The sequence below is a fragment of the Pipra filicauda genome, unplaced genomic scaffold (genome assembly GCF_003945595.2).
Source record: "Pipra filicauda isolate LSUMZ 115617 unplaced genomic scaffold, ASM394559v2 scaffold244_size1468961_pilon, whole genome shotgun sequence".
Lineage (NCBI taxonomy): Eukaryota > Metazoa > Chordata > Aves > Passeriformes > Pipridae > Pipra > Pipra filicauda.
In genome coordinates this window covers 631,611-657,653 of record NW_024104359.1, presented here as the reverse complement: position 1 = coordinate 657,653, position 26,043 = coordinate 631,611, and the positions used below count along the sequence as shown (strand labels likewise).

Below are 26,043 nucleotides of genomic sequence, written 5' to 3'. Positions count from 1 at the left end.
TTTAAAACTTTGAGCTTATTTCTAATACACGTTCTGTTTAACAGTATTGAATTTAATGCTTGGACCTTACTGCTGCTCAAAAAATAGTGTTGGTTATCCTAAACTCAACAATCTTACAGGAGTGTGGTGTTATTTAAGATTTTACTGTGGTGCACATTTTGTTAATAGTGAGGAACATAAAATATTTCATCTGTTTGCAGGGAGAGAAGTAGAGGAACGCATGTTTTAAGGTGTAAAATGATCATGTATTAAAAGATCAACTCATGCAGTAACTTGGAAGTTTAAAATTATTTACACTAAGACAGTGATGTCTTGGTGAAAACACAAATGCAAATTTCTCTTTGGTTATACCCCTTGAAAAAATTGGTTATGGCTCTCCATCAAAACCAGATGCCTGATATCCAGAGAGATTTGAAAGGCAAATTTAGTTTGTGTTGGGAACCAGAGTGTAAAGTTTGGGTTACATAAAACCAACTCTTTCTGGCTCTGGTACAAATCAATTTTAGCAATGCAGGATTAACAATTTCAGCCCTCTAACTTCTGCCTGCGATCACCTTTAACATCAGTTGGTTTATAAACCTTGAGATCACGTATTTTTATAAGCAAGACTCCCAGGCTGTAAAGCTGAACCTGCTGCCTCTGCTCAGGCCAGGAGCTACACGTGGGGAGCACATGTGTGTGCAGGAGCTGGGCAGGTCCTGGGTTCAAATGCTGGTGTCAGGCAGAGGAAACTTGCTGCCAAGTTGTTCTTTCTTCAGAGTGTCTGCCTTACCCCATCGTGCTGAGCCTGATTTATTTGTTTTAAAGGAGACCTCTGTGCTGTTCTGCTAGGAAAGGCCCCGAGAAATAACAGCTGTACTCTGCTGCTCATTGTTAATTTAACTGGAAAAAGAAAACCCTGTTTCTTCACTTCTTTGCTTCAAGCTTGTCACTGTTAAAATCTTCATGCAAGTTAATGGTTTGTACATCCCTCTTTTTTTCAGGCTTCATCTAACTCTGTATCCAAGTTTAAGTGTCCTGCTTAATGGGAATTCCCTTTGAGTTGAAGGATGGTCATCTCACTGCCATGTCTGATGAGGGGGATTCAGACCTCTCTGAAATATTTAGCTCCTGTTCAGCACTAAATGACATCTCTGCCTTTCCAAAGCACCCAGGGACTCCCTTACAGCAGGGACATTAAGCAATAGTTAACAAGCACCCATTGGTGTCAGATAAGTTAGAAGAATTCGTAAAACAAATTAGGTAATGGAATCTCTGGGAATAATGACTTCCCTTGGGTTGCTTTACAAATTAAACTGATGAAGATTTAATCTTTTTTTTTCCCATGGGTTGTTTTGCCCTTGACACACAAGATCAGTTAGTAGAACACACAATGACTGTGTCTTAAACATCTGTCTGTGTAAACCAAATAAGGAGTTCTCATTTATGTCTCTTGTAAAAGAGTGACCTGATTGTGTGGTTGTGTTTCAGCCACGCAGGGAATGATTATAGAAATGGTTTTTTCTGTAGTAGAAAGTGAGGTGGCTTTACAACTATAGTTAGTGCAGGATTTTTGTCAGGGCAGTGAGTAATTCTGCCCACAGAACTGTTACAAAGATCCTCTAGAAATGGAAAAAAAAGATGGGAGAGAATATTCATGAGGACATAGGAAGGAAGAAATATTTAACCTGTTTCAGTTTGTAGCAGAGGCTGTTTGATTCCGGGCTAGATCTGAGGATGAGCAAAGTTTTTGATTTACTAACAAGGACAACTATTAAGAAAAATAAGAAAAGAGGAGCTTCCATTTAAATCTCAATAATGAATTCCTGTTCTAAACTGGAAGCTGGGCACACATCATCCTTTCTCTGCTGAGAAATTTTTTACGTTCATTTCTGTTCATAATGGTTTGGGAAAAGAAAAAAATAAAAAAAGGTGTTCATTATTCATGTGAAAAATGAACTAATTTGCTCACATGCTTAGTCCTGGGGTTAATTATATTATGAAAAAGAATATTTTGTAAGGAAATGGCTTATTACAATAGGAGTGCCTTGAAATTTAAGCTACCCAATTTGTCAGCTTGCTCAGACCGTACTATTGTAATAATCACCCTGTTTGTAGGTTAAGCAGCAACCTCTGGACTTGGGGCTTTGGTCCTGTGGTGGAGACTGTGGGCAGGAGAGGGTTTGATGTGCTCTCTGCCCTGCAGCAGCACTTGTCACTTTGCACCCACATCCTGCCATGGCATCAGGTAGTGTTTTGTACGAGGTGAGAGCCTGCCCTGGTGTGAATTGAATTATCAGAATTGGCTGTGGAGTGCTTCAGGTGTCCCTTTTCCATAGTGTTGCAGTGGAAGAAAGGACAGTCCTTGATTCGAGACATTTATTTTACAGGCGTAGATAAAAAGAGCCGTTCACTTTCTCAGGGTGATCAGTTCTGCTCCTGAGTACAAAGACAGGCAGAGAAAAAGCTGGAATAAACACTTACCTTATTCTACACTTACAATAGGACTTTTCTTTGTTGTCTTTTCTGCAGCTCGGAGCTATAGCTGTGATTTGAGTTCCCTTTACATGAAAGTTTGGGAGCTGATTTCCAGATAAGCCGTTCCCGGTAACGCTCGCTCGGTTCCCATTCCTGCACCCTGCTGGCTGGAGCTCGTCCTCCTCACACTCCTGCTGTCACAAACTCCAGTTACTACCATATATAGCAGAGCTTTTGAACATCCCACGTTGCACATGGAATGCCAGCACTGAACTGGTAGAATCTGACCCATCCTTACAGGTTTTACCTGGAACAAGCATTTATTTCTGTTTGAAACCATGACACTCATTCACCTTCTGTCCTGGGGAGTCTGAAAGGCATCAGCAATGGACACCTCTATCTTTATCTCTGGTTTTGTTATTTATGTGTTGGACTATTGCAGTGGTCTTCAGAAGACATGGCATCTTAAGTCTCTGAAAAATACAGCTGAGCTGCTGCCTTTTCTTCCTTTCTATTCTTTTTTAATGCCAGTGCTGTGGTATCTGGTCTTGTGTTTGGTCCTGAAGACATTGGCACTACCTGGCTGTCATTCTCCAGCTGTCTGGGCCTGAAAACTTCAATAAATTTGCATAGTCTTGATTTTTATTTTTATTTTTTTAAATATGGGAGCAATTAGTTCTTATGGAGCTCTGTAAAACTTAATGACTGTAAATGCTAAGCTTTTAGAAATGACCCAGAATATTTCTTTCTGTACCCATTTTCAATTCAGTTCTAATAGCCTGGTTTATAGACCTTTGTAGGAACCTGAAGGAAAGACAGAAGTTCTTGAGATACAGGAGAAAGGGAGGAAAGTTGGACATCTTGTTGGGAATAACAGAAAGTACTAGGAAAGAGCTAGATTTAGTTCATGACCACATGGCTGATGCCTTCTACTGACTTCCTCAGTCAGGAAAGCAGAAGGCAGCAGGATACAAAGATGTCTAGGGTTCAGGGTGAACTTTGTGATCTCCTTTGGGCACCAGGACTTGGCTCAACTGGACTCAACCACTGGGCTTGTTCTTGGGATTTAACACTCGAAACATAAAAGAAATCCAGTTGCTGAAGTCTCACTAATAATCACTGCTTTGGAAATGATGTCTGAAGAATGTTTACCTGCCTGCAAAAACGTGTAAGGGCTTATATTGTGGAATCAAACTTTCAAAGTTCAAAGTCTTTTCTTGTTTGTGTGTGCATAAGCAGCACTTGTCGATGCTGGAACTTAGATAAACCACAGAAAGACTGCATTTTTAGGGCAAAAGCACTTCTAGACAAAAGCAAGGGCTTTTAAGGATGTCACTGCAGAGTCCTGGATTCTTTCTAAAAAGGCTCCATTTTGTGGCATCAAAAGTCAGAAAGAAACCCACCTCGACAGAGCTCTGATGTGGGGAAGGTGCCCTACAGCCAGTAATGCTTTCTTTTATGTTTTGCTCATAACCATCATAGCAGGCAAAGGCAAACAGTTGTCTAATTTGATAAAATATCTTTAATTGCAGCAGCAGTACTTGAGGTTTGGGCTGGCTGCATCAGCTCTGTTTGTAATCACAGCTCCAGCCGCACTCCACAATCAGCTCCAATTGCCGCCAATTAGCATCCGTTAGGCTGGTGTTGCTTTATTCAGATCTTCTGGGGTGTTCAGTTGCATTATTCATACCTTGTCTGGGAAAACATAGTTTAAAAATGAGCACTATTACAGGTTTTCATTGTACTGTGATAGACCTTTTTCTCTCCACCTCTTGCTTTAGTTATTCTAGTTGGTGAAGAGAAGAAAACTTTGGGCATGATTTAGGTCTTGCATTTCACTTTTAGGAAATAGTTGTTCCTGCTTGATACAGAATCTTAAAGAGGCATTAAAAGAAATCAAAGCTCGTGTTTTTTCACATCAAAGTTTGGGTTTGGAAGTCGTCGTTTCGAAATGTCATCGATGTGCAGGACATTAGGAAAGAAAAGAAGAATAAAAAAGAGGGAGAGTAGCCCTGTGTATGGTTATGAAGAGCTGCCATAAGCAGGGACAGAGACTTTAAAAGGCCTTTTAAATGCCAGGTTTCAGAAGTGCATCTGGTCTGTAGTTAGCAGAGAGCAGGAGGGTGAGGGCTTGTGGTGGAAGGGGCCATCTCTGTACCCACAGCACTGAGTGTTCTCTGCCATGGCACAAGATGAGCTACAGGTCCAGTCTAACACAGCAGTGTGTGCCAGCACCTTGGGCTTTAAGAGTTTGTTGTTTCACTTATTTAAACTTTGAACCTGTTTTTTTTCCCCCCACAGAATTTTATTCTGGTTTCAAAGGAGTTGTTCTTAATGTGAGCAAGTGCAAGTGATTGATTAATGTGTTTGTGTTTTTTTTTCTCTTCAGATGATGATTTTAATAAGGAAAATTAATTCCAGCTAAGTGTGTCTAACAAGGAGCTTTGTTTGCATTTGGTTTTGCGTCTAAGTTGCATTAAATGGAAGTTTTTAGTGCCCCAATAAAAAAAGAAACCAAACCATGGCAGAGGCCCACATCCCTGGGGAGCACGGGCCACGCACATAACCATTACGTGACTGATTTTCTCCACATGTAGGAATGTGACATGGGGATAAAGAGGAATGAGTGCGGCAGTAATTTCTTTAATTAAAAAATAAGAAAAAAAAATGAAAAAGAGGAGGTGATAAGTTGTGAGAGCACAGGTGCCACAGCTGCTCATGGAGACAGTGGCAGTGATGGGTGTTTTCTGGGAGGTGACGCTCCGGGAGCCTGTGCCAAACTCTCAGATAAGTTTGCTGCACTAATCAGGCGCTTGTTAATAACGGCTCAGATTTACGATACTTCATAACAGCCCAAGAAGAAATATTCATCCTGTTATTGACTTTGTGGAGGAAGAAAACCTAATAAAGCATCGAGAGTGCTTAATCAATAGCCGGGCAGGGCTGCGCTGACTATCAGAATGAGCAGCTTTGTTTGCTATTCAGGCGGGTAATTTATGGTTAGTGCTGGAAGTGATGTATGTAATTTATGTTTTAGAGACAATTACTGCTCAAAGACAACTGCTGCAAAGCTTTCGCAGCAAACCAAGGGAAAGACAAATGCAGTTTTTGGGGTGTGAGTGTTGTGCCCGACAGCCTGTCCAGTCTGTTTGCTCATTACATTATATTTATGTATAACGTTGCTGTGATCTATGTGTGTATGTGCTTGTGTGAACCACGTTTTCTCATAGCACTGAGTAGCCTTTAAAGTTCAAATCAACTGTTTCAGGTTTCTGGATTTTTTTTGAGGCATGTGGTTTTGGTTGCAGACCATCTAAGCTGTAATTTAAAAAAACCCACACTGTGTAAAACCTACGTTAAGATGGTACCTATTCTCTGGATCTTTAGCACTTTAAAAGAATCAAATCAAATTATTTAGATCCGTGAATAAAAAATTGTCAAATATTCACTGTGATTTGCAGGCACTTGCCTATAACACCTCCTTATAAAAGCACATTGTAAAATAGTTGCAGATATACATCTTTGTGTACCAGGCACTCAGATATATTAAGTTGCACATGACAAACTATATTTAGGTTTCGATCCTAACCATTATGAGGGTTCTTTGACCTGACAGCATTTGAGTTATGTTTTCTGAGTTAGGAATTTACATCTCTAAACTGCTATAAAAGTCAATATAAGCTACCAGTGCCTCTTAGAGAGAATAATCAAACTGCTTTCTTAAAGATATTTAACATTTAGATTTCTGAAGTCAGACCACCTTCATCACAGCCTTCAGAAGAAAGTCCCAAGTGCTATTACTGTTATTAGTGAAATGCTGTCTTCCCACTAAATAATGAGTTCTGGTTACTTTGACCCCTAATTGAAGCTCGGTGTTTTAGCCTAATGCTTTTAAACTAATCAAAATCACCTTCCCTCTCCATGCTGGTGGGCTTTGTTCATGCGGGATTGCAATAACAATGTGAATGATTTTACAGATTTTATTCCACTTCAGTGATTTATTACAAGTCCAGGGAGCTCTGGAGCTGGCAGCTCATGGGTCAGAGCGTGGGAGAGCCCCAAAGCAGGGCACCAAAATGGCAAGTTTGTCTGTGGTTGTGTTAAATAAATAAAGTTGTTGCTCATATGCAGCTGATAAATATAGAAACTTTGGAAAATGGGTGTGAAATACCGGGCTGCAGCTACGAGATTCCTTTGGTTGTCTTAAAAATTAGTCTTTATGTTAATGCATATTGCATAAAGTTGTTGTATGGGTAAAATAAAAACACTTTAACTTCTAGGCAGTGGGTTAACTGGTGTGTTCCACGGGTCTAAACATACAACCAAAAATTTGGGGGTGTTTCACTCCTTGGCATGCTTAATCTCCCACTGGTTTTTAAAGATGCTGAATTCAGCTGCACGTGGAGACCCTGCAGAGCTGCAGCCCTCACCTTTAGCTCAGTGTAGAGGACACTTCTGCTCCAATGCCAATATATATTTCTGCTTTTCAGACTGATTTTTTTTTTTCTCCCTCTGCTTTCTGCATCTGAGAGCTATTGGCAGTGCAGGTCGCTGCTGCTAGATTTCAAATTGGAATTACCAATGAAAAACACTTTGTCCAGTGTCTCCTTTTATGTAAAGTTTTTATTTATTTGTGGGAAATCTGAAATCATCTAGATTTTCATAAAAAACTTGGTGAAGGGTTGTTTTCCCCAGAGCTGAGGATGTGTAATATTTTCAGACAGGGAGTGAGGAGCATTAAACAAGAATAGGAGTTGGGATGAGTCCTTCTCCATTTAGCATGTAGCTCCTAAGCATGGTTAATTGGGCAAAGATGGTCCATTTCATGAAAAAAAAAGGCATATTACCTTATATATCAAGTATTTTATGAGATTTTTGGAGAAAAGACATCTTTTTATGTAGTGACACTCTATAATAGCACTTGTGCAGGTAGTGTGGGACATAGACACGTCAACAATCCATATTTTAACATACTAGTGGATTTAAAATATATTGTGGACTTTTTCCCCACAGTTTGTGGACAGATCATTAATAAAATTAAGATCAGATTAATCTAGATGAAAGGTGTTTTCAATTATTTTTCCCTATGACTTCCCATGGTAGGATTGAAGGCTCACATCCAGTGTGTCCCACAGATAACATTTTCATGTTGCAATATTGGCTCTATAAATAAACGTGAAACATTGCAGTAGCAAACATCACGTTTATTTCTTTTTTTGAAGTGCCTACAGCGTGTCATTACAGATGGATTGATAGGCTTGATAACATTGAACTTTTGTCAGACCTAACGTGGCAGACTTGTTACATGTCAGAAATTTTCTGTCATTTTTCTCACTATTCAAAAGGCAAAATATATTTGCAACCTTGAGTGACATTGAATATGGAAAGCAGACAGAAATTATTTATCATTTGACAGAATTGTTTTTGTTGGGTTTATTTTTTGTGTGTTTTTGGTTGTGTTTTTTTTCTTTCCAGTGGCAAAGCTGCGATTGGATTTTAAAACCCTGACTACTCTGTTTTAGGAATATGGAACAGCTGACTGTGGCTTGTAAGAGGCGTATGAACCATCCTCTTACAGATGTAAAACACATTCTTTATTACTTTACATTCAGATCATTTATTTCTGTGCTTCTTGGACTGAGGCAACATCTGACCTTTTATTATGGAGTTGCAGAAAACAACTTGGCAGGGTGCAGGCAATGGAGAAGGTCTTGTACAAGAGACAGGACAGTGAAGGATGTGGATGCTTAGAGAGCAAATTTTCGTGGAATTTAACCATAAACTAGTGTAATTTATACCTATTGAGTGTATTCCTTCAAATATAAGTGCTCTGTAATAGGGATAAAGCTGTATCAAAAAGCTTATTTTGGTGTCTTAACTCAGAAATTAAATTATGGTTTCTTTTATCATGATGAGCTTTAAACAAGGTATTTGTTTTAAAGAGACATGAAAATTAAAAGTCAGGTTTTGTGTGTATAATAGAAAAAACAATGGGTTTCTGGTGTAAAAAAAAGCAGCAAAGAAATGGATAAAAACATTTCATCAGAGGATGAAAACAAGTATTAAGGCAGAGGCAAGGAAATCCTGGACAGAGCATTAAGAAGATAGAGTTGGAAGAAGTAGAAAATGAGTTCTCAGTCATACAACACCAATACTTTCATAGCTGGACCATGGCATTTTATGCTGAACAAGAAAGGAGAAGATTTCTGATTGCTAATAGACCTGCAATCAAAGGAGAAACATTCTATATATTAGTATGCAACAGCACTATACACTTCCAAATGGATTATAGCCTAGTGAAATCAAGAGGATAATGATTAGCTCCTCAGCTAGAAAGGTTTCCTTCCAATATTTTGGTTCAAAATATAGACACTGGTGTTAATAAATTGGGCTGTATATCGCAGACCATCTCATTTAGTGAATGTTTTATGCTGGGAGATCATGTAGGTTTGTGGGTGCTATACACGGTGTGGAAGAATAAAGCGGCTCTTCCCTTTATTTTGTTTAAAGAAAATAAAAAGAGCAAGGGACTTTATTAGTTTTCAATACTGTGGGTATAAATAGAAGTCGAAGCTGTGGAGCAGGGTTATTATGTGGCTCATTACTGTTTATTACCATGAGGCACATCAAGATGTCTGCGAGTGGAGGGGGTGAGGGGGGGGTAAATCACTTGGAACACGCCTGTTTGTCGGTCTCCTGCGCGGTGCTGGGAGCGTCGTTCCTCCTTCCAGTGCTTTGAGGAATATGTCCAAAATCTGTCGCTTGTCATATGTTCTCTCCGTCTCTTGCCGAGGAGAAGCGAACAGACGCACGTCTTATTTTGGTACCATTTGGTTTTGCATTTTGGAGTTGAGCAGAGTGGGGGGGGAGAGTGTTTTTCCTCTGAAAAGTTTCCGTCTAAATTGCGTCCCCGTGAAATTGAGAAGAGCCTTGTTGACTTCACGCGAGTTAGCGCTCGGTTTGTTGTGTAGCTCTGAGATAAGTGAATTATAAGTGAGTTTTACTTTATTTTTTTATGTAGCCTGTCAGTGTTTTTTAGTATCACTGAGAACAAAGAAGTTTTGGTTGTGTCAGTCGTTGCACCGAGTCTAGAGGTGCTTCTAGTGAGTTCATGTCTCTTCAACTGGACTTTAACAAATATTTGTGTTTCATGACACACTTTTCTTTTAGCTTTTTAATAGTCTGAAACCTCCTCAAAAATTTATTTTAGCCTGTGGCTTTTAGCCGGGATCAGAAATGAGCCAGTAAAGTGAAGCTCGAGCTCATCAAAGAGCTAACAAACCTTGGTAAATCTTAGTCTTTAACATCGAAGGTTTGCAGTTGAAAGGCTTTCACCTCTCTTGCATGAATGTGAAATTCTTTTTTTTGATTTGTCTTCGCAAACTAATTAAATGGGTTTTTTTTAAAGCCTCATTTCCCCATTGGGAACGTGGAGTGCTGCTAATATGAAGTAACTGCCTGTGGTTTTTACAGTCATGCTGATGCTTATTTTCTGTTGCTTAATCTTCCTCCTCCTGATTTTCATTCTCTCTAGCCTGAATGCAATGTGTGATCCCAGCCAGTGCCAAAGGCCTTGTGGATGAGAGATCTGGCACCTGCAACCTCATCCTGGGCCTGATGATTTCTTTGGAATTGCATATGTAGGGTACATAAATACAGGGCTAAAAAGCATATGTCTTTGCTATTGATTTTTCTCTGCCACAGGCTGCCTATTTACTTATTTCTTTTTTCCATGCTGTTCTTTAATGTTCTTCATTTATAATGGGTAAGGTTCTATTTTGCATGCAGGCAAACAGTAACTTATCAGGTGAATAAGGTGTGTAGATACCAGTGCCTGACAGAAAGCAGGACCTTAATTGATTTAAAATACTACCCTATTTCAGAGGTTTCTCATCTCTGCTACGACTGCTGGAAGCAACATAATACACAAGTGAGGCTGCTGGAAGTGACTGTATAAAGGTTGTTCCTGATGTTGCTGCACAGAGGTGGAATTTGGTGAATTGGGTAGAACCTGCAGCCAGAGCCGGGTGGACTCTGCACTCAGGCTGTGCAGAAGAGGAGGAGGAAAATCCCACCCTTGCAACTCTTAGAATCATAAAATTGTTTAGGTTAAAAAAACCATTAAGACCATCAAGTCCAGCCATTCCCCCAGCACTGCTAAACCCATTACTAAAGTGTGTCCCCAAGTGCCACATCTACTAATGGTTGGGGTCGATGATCTTACAGGTGTTTTCCAACTGTAATGATTCTGTGATACTTACCTCTTAAATTCCTCCAGGGATGGTGACTCCATCACTTCGCTGGGCAGCCTGAGAGCTTGACAACCCTTTCCATGAAGAAATGTTTCCTAATATCCAATCCAAACTTCCCCTTGCACAACTTGGTTGGTCTGGGGGGCCCAGCAACACATCTGGGAGTTGCTGCTCCTGGGGTTGCTTCGAGGTCCTTATCTGTACATCCCAGTAACTGTCTCATTTTGTCACATTGGAATTGTACACAACTGTCCTCAAATTCCCAGGAAAAATGGTCAATGCCCACAATTTACTGACTTCTGTGTCCTTTCTTCTGGCAGATGTCAATGAGTGCACCGCGGAGAACGGCGGCTGTCAGGACCAGTGCTGCAACACCGTCGGCAGCTACCACTGCAAGTGTCCAGCTGGCCAGAAACTGGAGGAAGATGGAAAATCATGTGGAGGTAATGTTTTGTGCTCTGTCTCACTGCTATTAAGGAATCAGACGAGATGTTGGTAAGGAGAAGGGAATGCTGGCTTTTATGTGGCGCCAGCCGAAGAGCATGTGCTCGGAGTTGTCGAGAGTGCGGATCTTCTCATGCCTGGATTATGAAGATGTAACTGTAAGAACACTTCAAAGGGTTGGGGGTTTGTTTTATTTTGTTGAAAAAACGTTATCACTTAACCTGGATTGGCTGTGCCATGTTCTGATTATGGGATTTCCATCATCAATTTAAAAACTTGAAGAAAGTGTATACATTTGATAATATTTCATCTGCCTCTAAAGCAAAATGGTCCTTATCAGAAAATACACATACATTTCACATTTCAATCACAATTCCACAGCTAGAGATTAACCGAATAAAAAAGGATTTAAAACCACATGCTATGTAAACCCATTTGTCTTTTTCCTAAGGGAAATATAAGTCTAGTTAGTGCATTATAGGGTAAAATTTGTTCTAATGCAAAAGCTCAACGTTGTGCAGAAGGAAAACATCACATAAGCTTGTGTTAGAACACATAATGAATTATGGTCAGTCTTCTGACTGGTAAACAGAGCGGGTGTAAACAAGCCCAGCTGATGTGTTGACCTGCAGTCACTACATTTTGTGCAGCATCAGATGCTGCAAAAGGCAGAGGCGGTCAGGTGAGGTGTAAGGTACCCAAAGTGTAATGGATTGCAGGCCAGAGCAGTTCCTTCCTCCTGAGCTCTGCCCTGACACAGGTAATGGGTGTGTGCTGCCATATGATCTTGAGAGCTCTGCTGTGTGCCCGGATTCCACCCTCTGCTGCATTTCATTGATACTGTAACTGCACCATTGGTGGTTTTTTTATTATTGCAGGGTAGGTTTTCATGAATTGTATTATCATCTTTTCACAAGAAACTGTCTTCTCTGGCTTTTCCTGTTGCACAGTGTCTGACAAATTCACTTCTTCCAGGATTTCCTCTTACCATTGTCCAACTCCTTTTTAAGATTAAATACAGATACAAAGCACTGTATTTCTTGCTTGTCATATGCTTTATCCTAACTTTATAATTGATTTGGCTGAACTTCTTTTTTTCACTAAAAGACAATAGAATTATTTTCTACAGCAGCCTATCACTTGAGATCCACCTTGAGAGTGTAAACAAGCTGTAGATGATTATTTTATTTTGATTGAAGCATTTTGTTATGATCCTCCACGCTTTCAGTTTGTCCTTTTGAGACCTCAACCCAGGAGTACCATGTGTGATTCACAGATTCCTGCTACTTCACCTCAGACTGCTCCTACCTCTTTTGGGGACTGAATGGTAATATGCCCATGAACCAGTGTACAGATCTGTATTTTGATAACTACTTAACTGATTTCAAGTCTGCGTAAAAGTTGTCCAAACCCCAAGTTTTTGAAAGCAGAGGTCCTACTCATTGTAATCCTAATTTTCTTGGCATGCAAGAGTCCTTTGTGATTTAAAATAGTTAATTAAATTAATCTTCCTTCTGCATAATTCATTTATTCTTAAAATATACTTTAAATTCTAGTATTTTGACATGCTTTAAAAACTCAAACAGAGCTTAAGGTACTTGATTCTTGTACTGTATTTTATCTGACCGAGAATTGCAGGAGAAGATATTAGCTGTTTTGAAGCCACTTTTTTAAATATTTAGACTAAAATGGAAACATAATGAACTGGAAAGGCTCAAGTCATAGAACAAAGTGAACGTAGTGGTGACACTAAATACACCTGACCTTTTGCAGAGGTGATGATACAAGGAGCTGTACCGACCTGCAGAAAGGCCAGCTTTGGCCAACTTCTGGCCATCAGATGTTACAATATGAGTAACTTAGTGGTTGATTACAGCATGAGGGGAAAGTGAGCTTCCAAACAAAACTGCCTGTGCTGCTGGAAGGTCTTTTAGGACATACCACTGAATTGGTGTTTTATTGATGCCTCTGCATTGCTCTAAGGAGTCATTTTGCAGATGGAAGTAAAACAGTTTCTCATTCAGGTTAACCAGAGTTTTTGGAAGAATAAGGCTTATTGTTACATTCTTTCTGCCTTTATAGCATCATTGTGCTTTGTGTTACCCCTCAGTCTAAACTCCAGCGTTAAATAGGTGTTCACTATTGTTCTGCTCCCATTATTTGTCTCATGGTTGGTTTTATTTCACTGGTGACTGAAATGATCGATTGGTGTACAGGGTTTTTTATGAACCAAGGTACAAATAAGGTGCATTGTTAGAAAAGCAGCATGGAAGTAGCACAGATTTTATTCAGCAAGTCATTGTTAGTGGAAAGATTGATCGTGTTTTTCAGAAACAAAATAGAGTATCCTTCTGACAAAAGGGAAGGATGTTGTCAGGAAATAACTGTTGGGTTTTTTAAAATATTTTTTAGCCGTTTGTAGCTGTTTAATGCTAAGGAAGGGAATCCAACAACATAAAGAAGTGTACTGCTGGTTTGATCAATCATTGCTGGAGGGGTTGTGAGCAATTTTTTTTGGAGAGCCTAAAGCCTAATTTCACAGCTAGAATGAGCTGAGGATGCTCAACATCCCCAGTTTCTAGTGTGTCAAAGGAGTGTGCAAGACACAAGGCTCCATGAATATGCACAAGACAACAGAATATAATAGCTGAGATAATCTTAAAATAGTTATTGCTCTCAGCTTTGACTAAACCTTCCCTTCCTCAGGTGGTTCTGTGGCTGCTTGGAGCCACGTGGGGAAGGGGATTGAGCAACACAGCCTGGGACACCCCACACTTTGGGGTCCATGCTGCTCCTGCTGAGGGATCTTCCCTAAATAACTGGGGGCTCTTATGGCAGGATACATCATTCAGAGATATGTGGTATGTAAAGTCTTACTTCACTTCCGTGAGGGATACTTGCACCAAGAGGTGAGTTGTGGTGAGGTGAAGGCATGTGCATCTCTAGAGAAATGCCAGCCAGAGCTGTGACCTGATTAGCCTTTCAAAACTAATTATCTCCGTCTTGTACTGCAGCTTTCACTCCCCAGCCTTCATGCTCAGAACTTCAGTTTGCTTCTCTGACAGAGAAATATTTTCTGGCAGTTACTGGCACAGGCATTACAGATTGTGACAGAAAGCTCCTGCTTCCCTCCCGCTCTTCATGTGTCTGATGGAAATGAGTGATGAGAAGGGATTTGGATTTAAATCACTGCACAAATAATATGACAAATTAGGATTTGACATTTACTAGCGTATGACTGTTGGCCTGATGCTGTGCCCTGTGGATCTGTACTGGTGTGTGGTGTTTCAGGGACATTTCTTGTCAGGGTCTGTGAGTGGATTTGCTCAGAAAGCTGTAACATGGTGTGAGGAAGGCAGTGGAAATGTGTGTGTGTGCAATACCTCCTTGTTTGTTAAGCAGAGGCACCACTGACAACCCATGGCAGTGAGATATACTGTGAAATGTATAGACATTTAATATTTTATTCTAATGCGAAGCAGTTCTACTCAAGCATTGCAAAAGGCAGAACTGGTATTTTCTGAACATAAATACCATTTTAAATGGTAATTTTAAAGCTCAGTTGTTGACACAAGTCCAGATCTGTAAGGGATGCTGAGGTTACAGCTACAAAAGCGTGTTTTCACACATGAATAAGCTGCAGAAGTCAACTAGAAAAAAGGTCATGACCTTATGTTAACCTTCTTTGGCAAATTGTCATTTCTTATTTATGCTATTGCGCTCTCATCTGTCAAGGCAACTGAAGGAACTTAGAGGCAAGTGAAGTTCTGTGATTAACTGTTGATGAAAAGAAGCTTCTATTTTACTGATTAGAGTGATATTGCAATCGCAGTAACCCCGTCCCTGGGGGTTTCGGTCAAACCTCAAAGCCCTGGCAGGTTTCCTGACCTTTGCCAGAGGGACTTTGGGAGCAGCTGCTTCCACGGCCAGTGTGTGACTTTGCAGGGCCACTGATGGTTACCCCAGTAATGGGAGAGTCACCAGTGTCACTGCTGGAGCCTGATCCCAGGATGGATGGGAACTCTCCAAACACTGTTGCCTCAGAAGAGTTAATAGCTGGGCTAAAAGGAATACTGAGGGACTTATCTGAGAGCCAGGAAGTGTTTATTAAAGTGACCTCAGCATATTAGAAGTCAGTAAGGTTTGAGATATAATTTATTCTTGTCAAATTCTGGTTTTGTCAAAGAGAACAAGCGTTAATTCTGCATTTGGACTGTTTTCCCTGCCCAACAAATCAATGTGCAGGCTTCTGCCATGTCCTGTGCTAAAACCTGAAGGACATAATACCATGCAGCACTTGGGAATTGCCAAGGCATTTTTAATTCATTTATTTAATTTTTCTTAGAACAAGGGAGTTTAGTCCACTGGAGGGATTCAGGATGCTTTTGCATCGTTTTATCTCCGAAAGTTGCATTTGACTCAACACATAGTGTCAGCATGCCGTGACACAGAGGTAGTTATTTCCAGGATCACTTCAACAGAAGGAGAACCAGGAAAATACATTTTACAAAAAGGAAAAATATACCAGTTCTTAGCTGCAACAAATACCAAACTGCACGAACTCAGCTCTTAGGGCAGTCAGGTGAAGGTACTTCTACATTAGGTGTAGCCATCCCGACTTCTTTGTCTTTCGTTATTTCAAGACCTTGTCTTGAGAAAAGGAAATAAATCCAGTTGCAGGAATTTTATCACAATTATCTAATTATTTGTAGCTGAATTACTCTGCACCCCCAATGTCCACCTCAGAGAGTTAGGGCAACAGACAACTCCACCCCATGACCTTAACTGACCCCACGTGAACAATCTTGATAACTAAAGTGTTTCAGTGTATTGGAATTTTACAGCAATTCTAAAAGGAAAAGAAAAAGAATAGGCAAAAGAAAAAGACTTTTGAGGGGAAAGAAGGTAAAACCTGATTTCTCATTTTTCCAATGCTGTGGTTAGTTGCTCTCAGGTATCCTGGGACTCCAGCTTTCGGGGCTAAGTCAGAAAATTCCGAGTATTTAAGTTTCAAAGTATAAAAAACCTCTGTGGAGCACTGCCAGGGGGCTAAGAATAAACATTTTCTTCTCCATTAGTTTGCACATCCGGAATACTGGTAAGTGTCTGATATTTGAAATTAATTCAACAAGAAGCAATATCTGTTTTTACATTTAAATATTGTTTATTTATGGTTGCTCCTACCTGTCAAATAAGTATTTTTAGTCACAAGCAAGAAGCATAATTACTGCTTTTGATTTCAGATCCCAGTTGACAATAAAAAAAGAAAGGTTCCCCTACTTCTCTTATAAAGGGAACTAAATTAACTAAGACTAAGGATTAATTGTGCCTTATAAACACCATTATGCACTCAGACTTCTGTGGTTTTCTGGAGACTGTTGGATTTAGGCAGGAGAACTGAGGGGTGTTTGTGCTCGGCTGTGAAAACACTCCTGGCAGAAACTACTGGAGACATTCACAGCTACGTTTGCAAACTATTTGGAGTATGAGTTTATTTCTACTCCTGAGTAAAATTCGTTCAGAATTGTCCTTTTAAAGTGTTTGTTTCTGGCTTTTGAGAAGAAATGAAGGCTGGAGGTGGTTCCTCTGACCTCCCTTACAGTCTCCTATGCCGCATTGGAGCCAGCTGGGATCTGGTTGGGATCAATAGCTGTGTGAAGCTGTTACATTCTCCTAGGCAAATAGTGTCATCTATCTGCATTTGTCGGTTCCTGGCAGTTCTACACCAAAGAATGTGCTCAAAATAGGTAGTAAAAATGACAACAGATTCATGGTAAAGGTAACACTGGCTGTAGGTTATTGGAGTTTTTAAATGGATTACCTAAGTCCTGGTTCATGGCAAGCCCGAGCAGGCAGGAACCTGAGCTGGATTCCAGGGGCTCATTCCAGGCTGGCAGTGGCTGTCAGCACAGCAAATGCCTTGGTTTGGTCTGGTCAGCCCCCTTGCTTTTTGTGAGGCCTCCCCAGCCTAATCCACTCAGTGACACACTGGGGACACATAAACCTTTCGATCTTATTAGAGTATGTCATATACTAAACTCAGCAAATCCCAGTATTTTGTGTCTGAGCTGTTTCTCTTCATTCAGGAGAGGGACACATCACTTAGGCCAGAACAGACACTTCCAACCTGGTTTAGAGCATTTATGTCAGTCTTGGCCAAGAAGAGCATCTGATGCTCTGATAATTGATTTATTGTTGAATTTTAATTGCCCTTGTTCAGTTTTATTCCTGATTCCTGTTCGACTGTTGCTAAAGTCTCCCCGCTCCTCTCTCACACACCGAACAAAGGCGGCTGTGAGCTGAACCACCCAATTTCTCACATCTGCTATCCCTCGGGGTAGACAAGCTAACAGTTATGACAGCTCCCTCCAAAGTGAGTATTGCCATTGAAGGCTCAGCTCGTTTATCCTGGATACATGTTTTTATCGATTGGAGCTGAGAACAGGCACAGTCAGTTTTCAGTCACTTTTTAAGTAGAAATTTTATGCACACCAGTTGGGTGTCAAGAGCATTGTCCTAATCCAAGGCTCCAAAGCAACAACTGAAGGAACCCTACCTGTATTTACAGCCTTGACTCTTGGGGCAGGCTGGGACCACTTATATTTCAATGGTTATTTCAAGATAATTCTGGTAAATATCTTTTTTTTCATGGAGGAAAAAAAAAATCTCTTTTTTCCATGGAGCTTGTTTTTTTGGTGCCTGGATTTTTCTCTTTGAATGCTTAATTCAACTGCACCGTTTTAATAACAGCCTTTTGCATAAACAAACCATGGAACTGGCAGTTGAATGTTCAGGTTATGTCAGGATTACATGGGGTTGGGTGTAGTGCAGCTTGTCACCGTGTCATACATTTCCTGCTGCACATCTTCTGCTGCGTTCCAAGGCGGCATGCCTTTTAAAAAGCACAGTATTATTCATACCCCACAGAAAACTGGCACCTCTTCTTGCATTCCACTTATCAGATGAATTATTGATCACTGATCTGACATGGACTGAAAGGGAAAACTTTGTTTCTAGATGTCACAGGTAACAACAAATGCAGGGTCCCATCTCTAGAGCATCTGCTGGCCCCGTCCATATGGTGCTCAAAGCTCCCCGAGCGTCACAGCTGATTGTAGACTCGGCACATGGGCTGCTTCCCAAGGCTCCCAGCTCCCTTGTCGTCCTCTGGGAGCTGAAAAGCCTCACATGGGCTCTACCAGCTGGAAGGAAGCACAAAGTGGGAAGCATAACTTGCCATTGTCTTTGGAAGGGAGCGGCTGTGGGAAGTGCAGGGACAGGGACAGTGACAGTCACCCCTTCCGTGGTTTCTCTGCGTGTGACTCCAGGTCTTGCAGTTGTGAGTTTGTGCAGAAAGTTGGGCAGGAGCTAAAAAAAAAAAAAAATTGTCTGAAAAGTTTTCTTTGTCCAAACAACTCCATGAATAAGGCTGTATTGATCAGCTTTTGACAATGAAAACAATTAAGGTTCAGAAATATTGTAGTATTTGCTACATTACTCAAGGATTTAATGCTTTTAATTAATGCAGGAGCTTTGAATAGTTACATGAAAAGCATTATATAACTATTTGAAAAGACTATTATTGTCCAGACAAAATAAAATATTTAGAAATAATACGACAAAAATGATAGACTGCAGTGCAAATATGTTTTGAGATATTTCTAGGGCTCTGATTAGTTTATATTAGCTAGTTTCTAGCATTTATGACTACCTCTGAAAGGCAGGTTATGGAGAATGTTAACATTCCACTGGACTGATTGACGATAATTAGTTTATTTTAAAGGAAAGGAAAGAAGCACAGTATTGTTGGAGCTGACTAATGTGAATTAAAAGCCAGGTAATCTTTTCTGCAATTACAGAGATACAATGATTGCCGTTGTCAGAGAAGAAAATCCACTCGTACTTTTAAGAATCATTATGTAGGAAGAGTTTTGCAAGCCTGAAATTGAAGCTCTGGTCATGGTCTCCAAAATTACGGTTAGTAGTAATTTTATGCAGAAGCAAGACTTTTGAATACTTAAATTACAGCTTGTTTGTAGCAAGGTATTTACCAGCAAATATAAGCATCTTATAAACAGCACATGAGTCATCTTGGTGTTCGTTTTGAGCACATCAAAAATTTAAATTGCAACCAAATTATTCTTGTGTGGAGAGGCGAGGCTTAGAAACCCTGAATTCGTACTTTAAATGGAAATTACGAGAGGAAAAATGTTCACATTCGCCTTGCAGTGGAGAGTATGGTGTAGGGTAACTACAGCTTTTTCTATAGCTTTGCCTACAGGCTCCACAAACAGGGACTAAGACATGAAGGAGCGCAGCTGAGTGGTGTTTATGTTGCTCTTTAGAAGCATTTAATCCTGATCTTCACCAGGACAGCTAATAGAACTTGGTTTTGGGGTTTCTTTTTAATTGAAATGCCTGTGGATTTTACGAGCCATCTGATATATCTTTAAAAAGCTTTAAAACAATTTGTGATAAAATCTAAAGCAAACAGAAATCTGTCAGCTTCTCTGTTCAAAGCCTTGGCCCAAAGGAAGCGATCCAGACATGGCTGTCAGCGAGATTGCAACTGCTGGGAGAGCTCCACTGCGTTATTAAAAGATCAGTAGTTTGATCAGCATCATATTGGATTACTCAAACTTCAATTACAGGAGTACCTGAGGGCTTTAGCTTGGATATATTAGAAGACCAACTTGAAGTAAACCTGCTGTTGTTGCATACCAGGTCTGTGAAAGACCCACCTGAGAACCTTTTAACAGCTCCTATCCCAAAAGAGACTCAATGTCAGCCAAGGAGTTCAAAAACAAGTAATAAAAATGGAGCAATCAAGTGATTAATTTGATGTGATTTTTTTAATCTCAGGAAGAGGAAAAAAAGCAGGTAAAATAAATTCTTCTGTGGCAGGTGTCATTGTTCCTACAAAGACAGGCTGAGAGAGTTGGGGTGGTTCAGCTCAGAGAAGAGAAGACTCCGGGGAGATCTTATTCCCTTTTCAGGGGATACAAGAGCTGGAGAGCGAATTTGGACAAGGGCAAGGAGTGATAAGACAAAGGGGAATGGCTTCCCACTACCAGAGGGCAGGTTTAGATTAGGTATGGGGAAGAAATACTTCACTGTGAGGGTGGTGAGGCCCTGGCACAGATTGCCCAGACAAGCTGTGGATGCCCCATCCCTGGAAGTGTTCAAGGACAGGTTGGATGAGTCTTGGAGCAACCTGGGATAGTGGAAGGTGTCCCTGCCCATGGCAGGGGAATTAAAACTGGTCGATATTCAAGCTCTCTTCCAATCCAAACCATTCTGTCATTCTGTGATTAGGATCCAGCTCTGGAAGCTGGCATGGACATGTTTTGGATGTGTTAATGCCACTTCTCTCTTCTTGTGGCTGAATCTCTGCAGAGTCTCATGTGATGTGTGTCATAAGGAAGCAGAGCAGGAAAATCTCTGTAAAATGCTGGCATTTGCTCACTGGCAATTTGTGTTACAGATTGTCCTGGAGCTGGGATGGCTCCAGTGGGGGATGAACGCTTGTGGTGGTATCTGAAGAGGCACCCCATGAACAAATGGCTGTAGAGCAATGCCAGGAGCCAGCTCTCACAGAGATGGAGGAGATTGTGCTGTGGGCTCTAGTTTAGAGGGGCAAAGATGGAGCTTGGTGGCTGAATGCTGTGCGTGCCCTCCCTGCTCTCCTAGTCCTGCACAGCCTTGTCACAAATTACATCCATATTTCCAACAAGGTGGAAACATCAGATTACAAAGGTGTTTGCATGATTATAATTTCCTTGTGCATTTTTTACCTACTGTGTGTGGAAAACACACTTCTCCGCATTCTGTTGTAGTAAAGATGCTCACGGAGCTCAGCAAGTGTTCATTAATATTGCTGCTGGCAAAAAACAGGTGTTCTCATCAGATCAGGCATTCCTCTCTTTTTATTCCATAACTGCTCTTTCAAGCAGCCATGTCCTGCTGAGAAAAGATGCTGATGACCCAACATATAAACCTCCTTAATGCGGCTCAGATCTGAGTCCACACAAGGAGTCTGGGCTGTATCACGCTGTCCCTTATTAAGTACACGTCCTCACAGAGATCCTTTCCTCCTTTGCCACCCTCCTGCCTCCCAGCATGGCCCAACTGGATTATGCTGAGGAGCTGTATTTAAAAATTGATGGCCCCATAACAAATTTTCCCTCTCCTCTTCTGGCCCACGTCACAAAATCTTGCAGGAGCATTGCAGTAGCTGCTGCTGCTGCTGCTGGGGATCTCAAAGCCTTTTTCCTAAGGAGAAATTGCATAAAATTCTATTGTTTTCTTTCAGCACAGGCAAAACATTCCCTTCTGACTTCTCTGTTTACGGCTGGTACATTCACTTCTTTTCTACAGGAAACAGTGAAATTAATGAAGCTGTTTTTTCCAGTATATAAACATTTTATAAGAGCCTAAGTTACGCATCTATCTGAATTATTGTTCTTCAGCTTTTGCTCCCGTGTTGTTTCATGTGGTCATTCACTTATCCTGGCACCAGTTCTCCGCCAAGACTTTGTGTCCATCTGTGTGGGTTTCATGTTGATGGGAGCTGGAGTCTTCAAGGGTGTGCAGTTGCCAAAATATCTATTAGTGTAACCCCACTGTGGAGGCTGGTAACCCTACCACTCTTCCTTTTTGGCTTTTCTTTGCTGAGATGCTGTGTGCTTCACTGAGGTCCCAAAATGGATCATTCTTTTTTGCTTTAAAGACTAAGAGTGGAGAAAAATGTACAGATCTGCTTTGTGAAGAGGTGGAAAATATGTATTTCTTCACAGCTGTGTGAAAACATCACGGTATTCTCAGAGGTCTGTGAAATTATCATATTCCTTCCTTTAATTCTATACCCTGATTTTCTTGCAAATTAGCTGGTCTAAATAATTGCTCAAAACTTATATATATATATGTGTCTGTGTGTGTATATTTAATGAAGAATGCCTTGAAACTCTAATTAGAGCTGCTTGACTCCAAAGCAGTTTACATATCACAAGCTTACACAGCTATCAAACAGATGCTTCTCCTTTTTTTCATTCAGCTGACATTTTCATTTTCTCTGCATATTTTGAGGACTGAGCAGTGATGTGTTTTGACTCCTGAGGCTACAGATGATATCAAAATGAGGATTAGAAATGAAGCTTTACCTGTCAATTAAGTTGTTAAGCTTGTCCTCCACAGTGTCTACACTTTGAAATGGCCTGTTTATTGAATTTGAAATAGTTTTCATTCTTGACTTTGTTTAAATTGAATGGACAGTTCTAATTATAATCTTCAGGGTTTTCAACTGCAACATATGGTTTGCATATAGAGTTGTGGATGAGGAACTCTTGGATGTTTATTGAGCTAAACCACTGTTAAATATCTCAGGAGAGAGTGGCATGTCAGGCATTGAAAGTGAGAAGAAATGGGCAGCACAAATATTGGCCAATTTTCTCTTTTCAGTTCACTCTGTCCAGGAGGTCTCTTGGGGGACATCTGAGACATGAACTGTGGTGGAGGGATCCAGGCATTGGTGAGGAACAAGTCACCACTTTCAGTGATTGCCTTGTGCCCATTCTCACATGAAAGCAGTATTAAAAAACAAACAAACAAAAAATAAACAAACAAGGAAAAAATCTTAGAGCATCTTTTCCCCTGATATATTCCTCCCCCATCCCAACAGTGCACTCAAATTACCAGGATCTTTGGCAGGTCAGTGTCATTCTTTCCAATCAGCTGTGGCCCCACTAACAGGGTTGTGTGACATCTCAGCAGTTCATCTGTTTATTCTCCAATACAGCTAAGATCAAGAAATGGAATCCAGTTTTTTTAGACTTGATGGGGTGAATTGTCCCTTTCAGTGCCTGTAAAAGTCCCCTCCCCAAAAGCAGGTTGTAGGGGAGGTCACAGTGTGCTGGGAGCAGCTCTGGCTGTTTCTCCACAGCTGCTCCATGGATCTGCCAAAAATGCCATGGCTTGGAGATGCCTCTATCCTCTTCCCTCCTTTAAAACAGGCATCAGGAGATGTGTCTCCTTTCAGATCTGGACATAAGTGTTTATTACCTAAGGCAGACACGGTCCCATTGATGAAATGTTCAGCATCTCACAGCACTGTGGTGTCTGTCCTTTGGTGTTCTCTGTATAAAGAGAAATAAACCAGAGGTAAGAGAAAGGAAAACCCAATTTAGGCACAGCTAGAAATCCTTGAAACTACCTGGGAAAACATCTGAAGCCTAGGGCAAGGTACCAATTACAGGGTAAAAGATTCTCCTCTAAGATGTGACCAAATCTCCAAGGGAGATCTGAGGGGAGGTGACAGACTGAAAGACAATGAATCCAGTACAAAAAGCTTTGGTTATTTAATTTGGTTATTTAATGCCATTATTTACTTTCTCTGTTTTCAGGGGAAGGTAAATAATCAGGTAAGTTGGAAAGCCTGTTTCTGTGCGTGGCTAATTGAACAGTCCTGCCAAAGGGGTGCTGGTTAAAGCTGCTTTGTCCTTAATCCTGGGTGAAGAAATGTAGAAATCTGACTGCACTAATAAGGGTGCTCCTTCACTGTGGAGGCTAAATGGGTAAGGAATCACTAACCAGGCCTTTTAACCAGCATCTTACCAGACCTGATGTGTCCCTTTTGGTAGTTTGCTGAAGCCATTCCATTAATTAATTCCATTGCAGCAACCTTGTCTTGGACACCTGTGACTTACAGGAATGTGAGTGAGCTGCAGTGATCAGGGTAACCTGGCTGGCTTGGAACCAGAGCAGACAAGGGATGCTCATCTAATCCATCAGAGGGGCCAGGAAAGGGCAGAGCAAATAGCTGAGGAGCAAAAATAAAAGCCTGGGAGCACTAACAGTTCAAAATGACCCAGCTGGCTCTGCAGGAGCACATTTATCTATGCTGAAAGCTGTTTCATGGAGATGTTTTAACACCAGGTTCTAGCAGACCACTCAAAAGAGCTTGTAGCATATTTGTGGGGTTTTGTGAAGCATAAAAATGCCCTAGACTAGGGGGTTTGCAATTTAAAATCTCCCAGCCATCCAAAACTGCTCTTCTCAATCTTTGCTGCTTACTTTGGTTCAATGAAAAAGAAATATGTTTTATATTAATATAAACATTTTTTTGCCTTTTTGATTTTAGACTTTATTTTTGCCCAGACTTTAAACTTGTATTTTACTTCCTCGAGTCAGTGCCAACGTCAAACTTCCTTCATGGTGGAAAAGATGGACAAATATTTTTCGAGTAACAGGAGTTTCAAACCTCATCCAATCAAAGTTTCAAACCCTGAAAACCACTTTAGTGTTAGTAAAGCAGGAGAGATCCTTTAAAAAACTTCTGATGCAAGAGCAAATTATGTCTTGCTTAGTACTGAGTGCATTTTTGAAAGGATTCACACTGGTTGTCAAATTACGGATGTTTTTAAGCTTGAGACTTGAGAGATTGTGATTTAAAGGAAGCTTAATTTACTTACTTATAGCAATAACAAGGTCTTATTTTCAGTTTTACTTTTATAGAATAATTTCTGACTTTTTTGATTAACTTAAGAATGGCTGGGAACCAAGCCTGTTTCCCTTCCTTCCCTTAAGTGCATAAATTATTTAATTTAGAGACACACTAAATTAATGTGTAAAATACACCATGTAAATTAGTGGGGAAAGACCATATGATATTTTCACTTCATAACTTGTGTGAGGTTTAAACATCCTTTGGAATATATAGAAGAGAGTAGTCACACTGTAGTTACAAATAACAGAAGGGAAAGCACTGTCATGCATCTTTGTTGATTTTAAATAGCATGTTAAATAGCAAACAATCAGAGTTTTCATGTCAGATGTACTAAAAGATCTTCAGCTGAAGAGATGGGGGAGCTGGTCAGGGCAAGGGAGGGATAAGACAGATTGTTGGAACTTACTTCCAAATGAATGTTCAAGTTGAACAGTTTATGCACTTGTGATAATTTTAAATAGAGGCATTTAAGATTTCTCGTTGTGGTTCTTTACTTAAGATCCAATCTTCTCTCTTTCTCTATCACCATCATAACAGGCTGATCCCCACAATGTCATATGGGGACCAATGACCTGCAGAACTCTCTGGGTAAAGAGGAGCCAAAACCTGATTTTACTGAATTTTGAGATAATCCTGCAAAGATTAGACCATGCTTCCTCCTTTTGGTCATGATTTTTTTTTTTAATAAATAATTACTATAATTATTTTTAATTATAATCTGACTTTAAAACCACCAGAATAAACTGTCCTCTAAGTAAAATACAAGCAGGGTTTTGTGTTTCTCTGCTTTTGCTGGTCACATCCTTTCTGCAGCGAGCTGGGGGATTGTGGTGGCTGGGAAATGGGAACGTGTGTGTCATTCATTCCAATATTATGTAGTATTTCTCAGGATTTCCACTAAAAAGGGTGTAGTTAATTTTAATCCATGGGAAGTCTCTGGTGTTTGTGAGGTGGGTGATGCTCAGAACTCCTTGGTTCCTGCCTCTCTGTGGTGTTCTTTGCTTGCTAAAGTAGAATTTTTGGCAAAAACCCAATAAATAAATAGATCCACACTTCCACGATGGTGACTCCACCACTGCCCCAGGCAGCCTGTTCCAGTTCTTTACAACCCTCTTTTCCTCCTTATATCTAATCTAATATTTTTCCTTATATCTCATCTAAATTATAAGGTCTGTACAATCTGGTTCTGGTTTCTTTCTCCATCAGTGCCTGGGCACTGGGAAGAGGAAATTTTGTCTCTGTTTATCTGTCAGAAAGTACTGGCTTTGAACAGCTCTCAATCTGTGCATGTTTTTATATCCAAGAGAGAAATCCTGTTCATTTGTCACCCTGAAGCAATGCCACTGGCTCGGTGAAGCTCCCTGAGAGTTAAACTTTGCTGTCACCCTG

General features: G+C 40.5%; 1 protein-coding gene across 1 annotated transcript in view; it reads left to right on the top strand.

Moving 5' to 3' along the window:
* Positions 1 to 26,043, top strand: part of LOC113994350 (multiple epidermal growth factor-like domains protein 6) — a 194,091-nt gene that overhangs the window by 93,627 nt on the left and 74,421 nt on the right. The window contains exon 5 of the mRNA XM_027733287.2: positions 11,030 to 11,152. Within this exon, the coding sequence (XP_027589088.2) occupies positions 11,030 to 11,152 (123 nt within the window). The remainder of the gene's footprint in view (positions 1 to 11,029; positions 11,153 to 26,043) is intronic.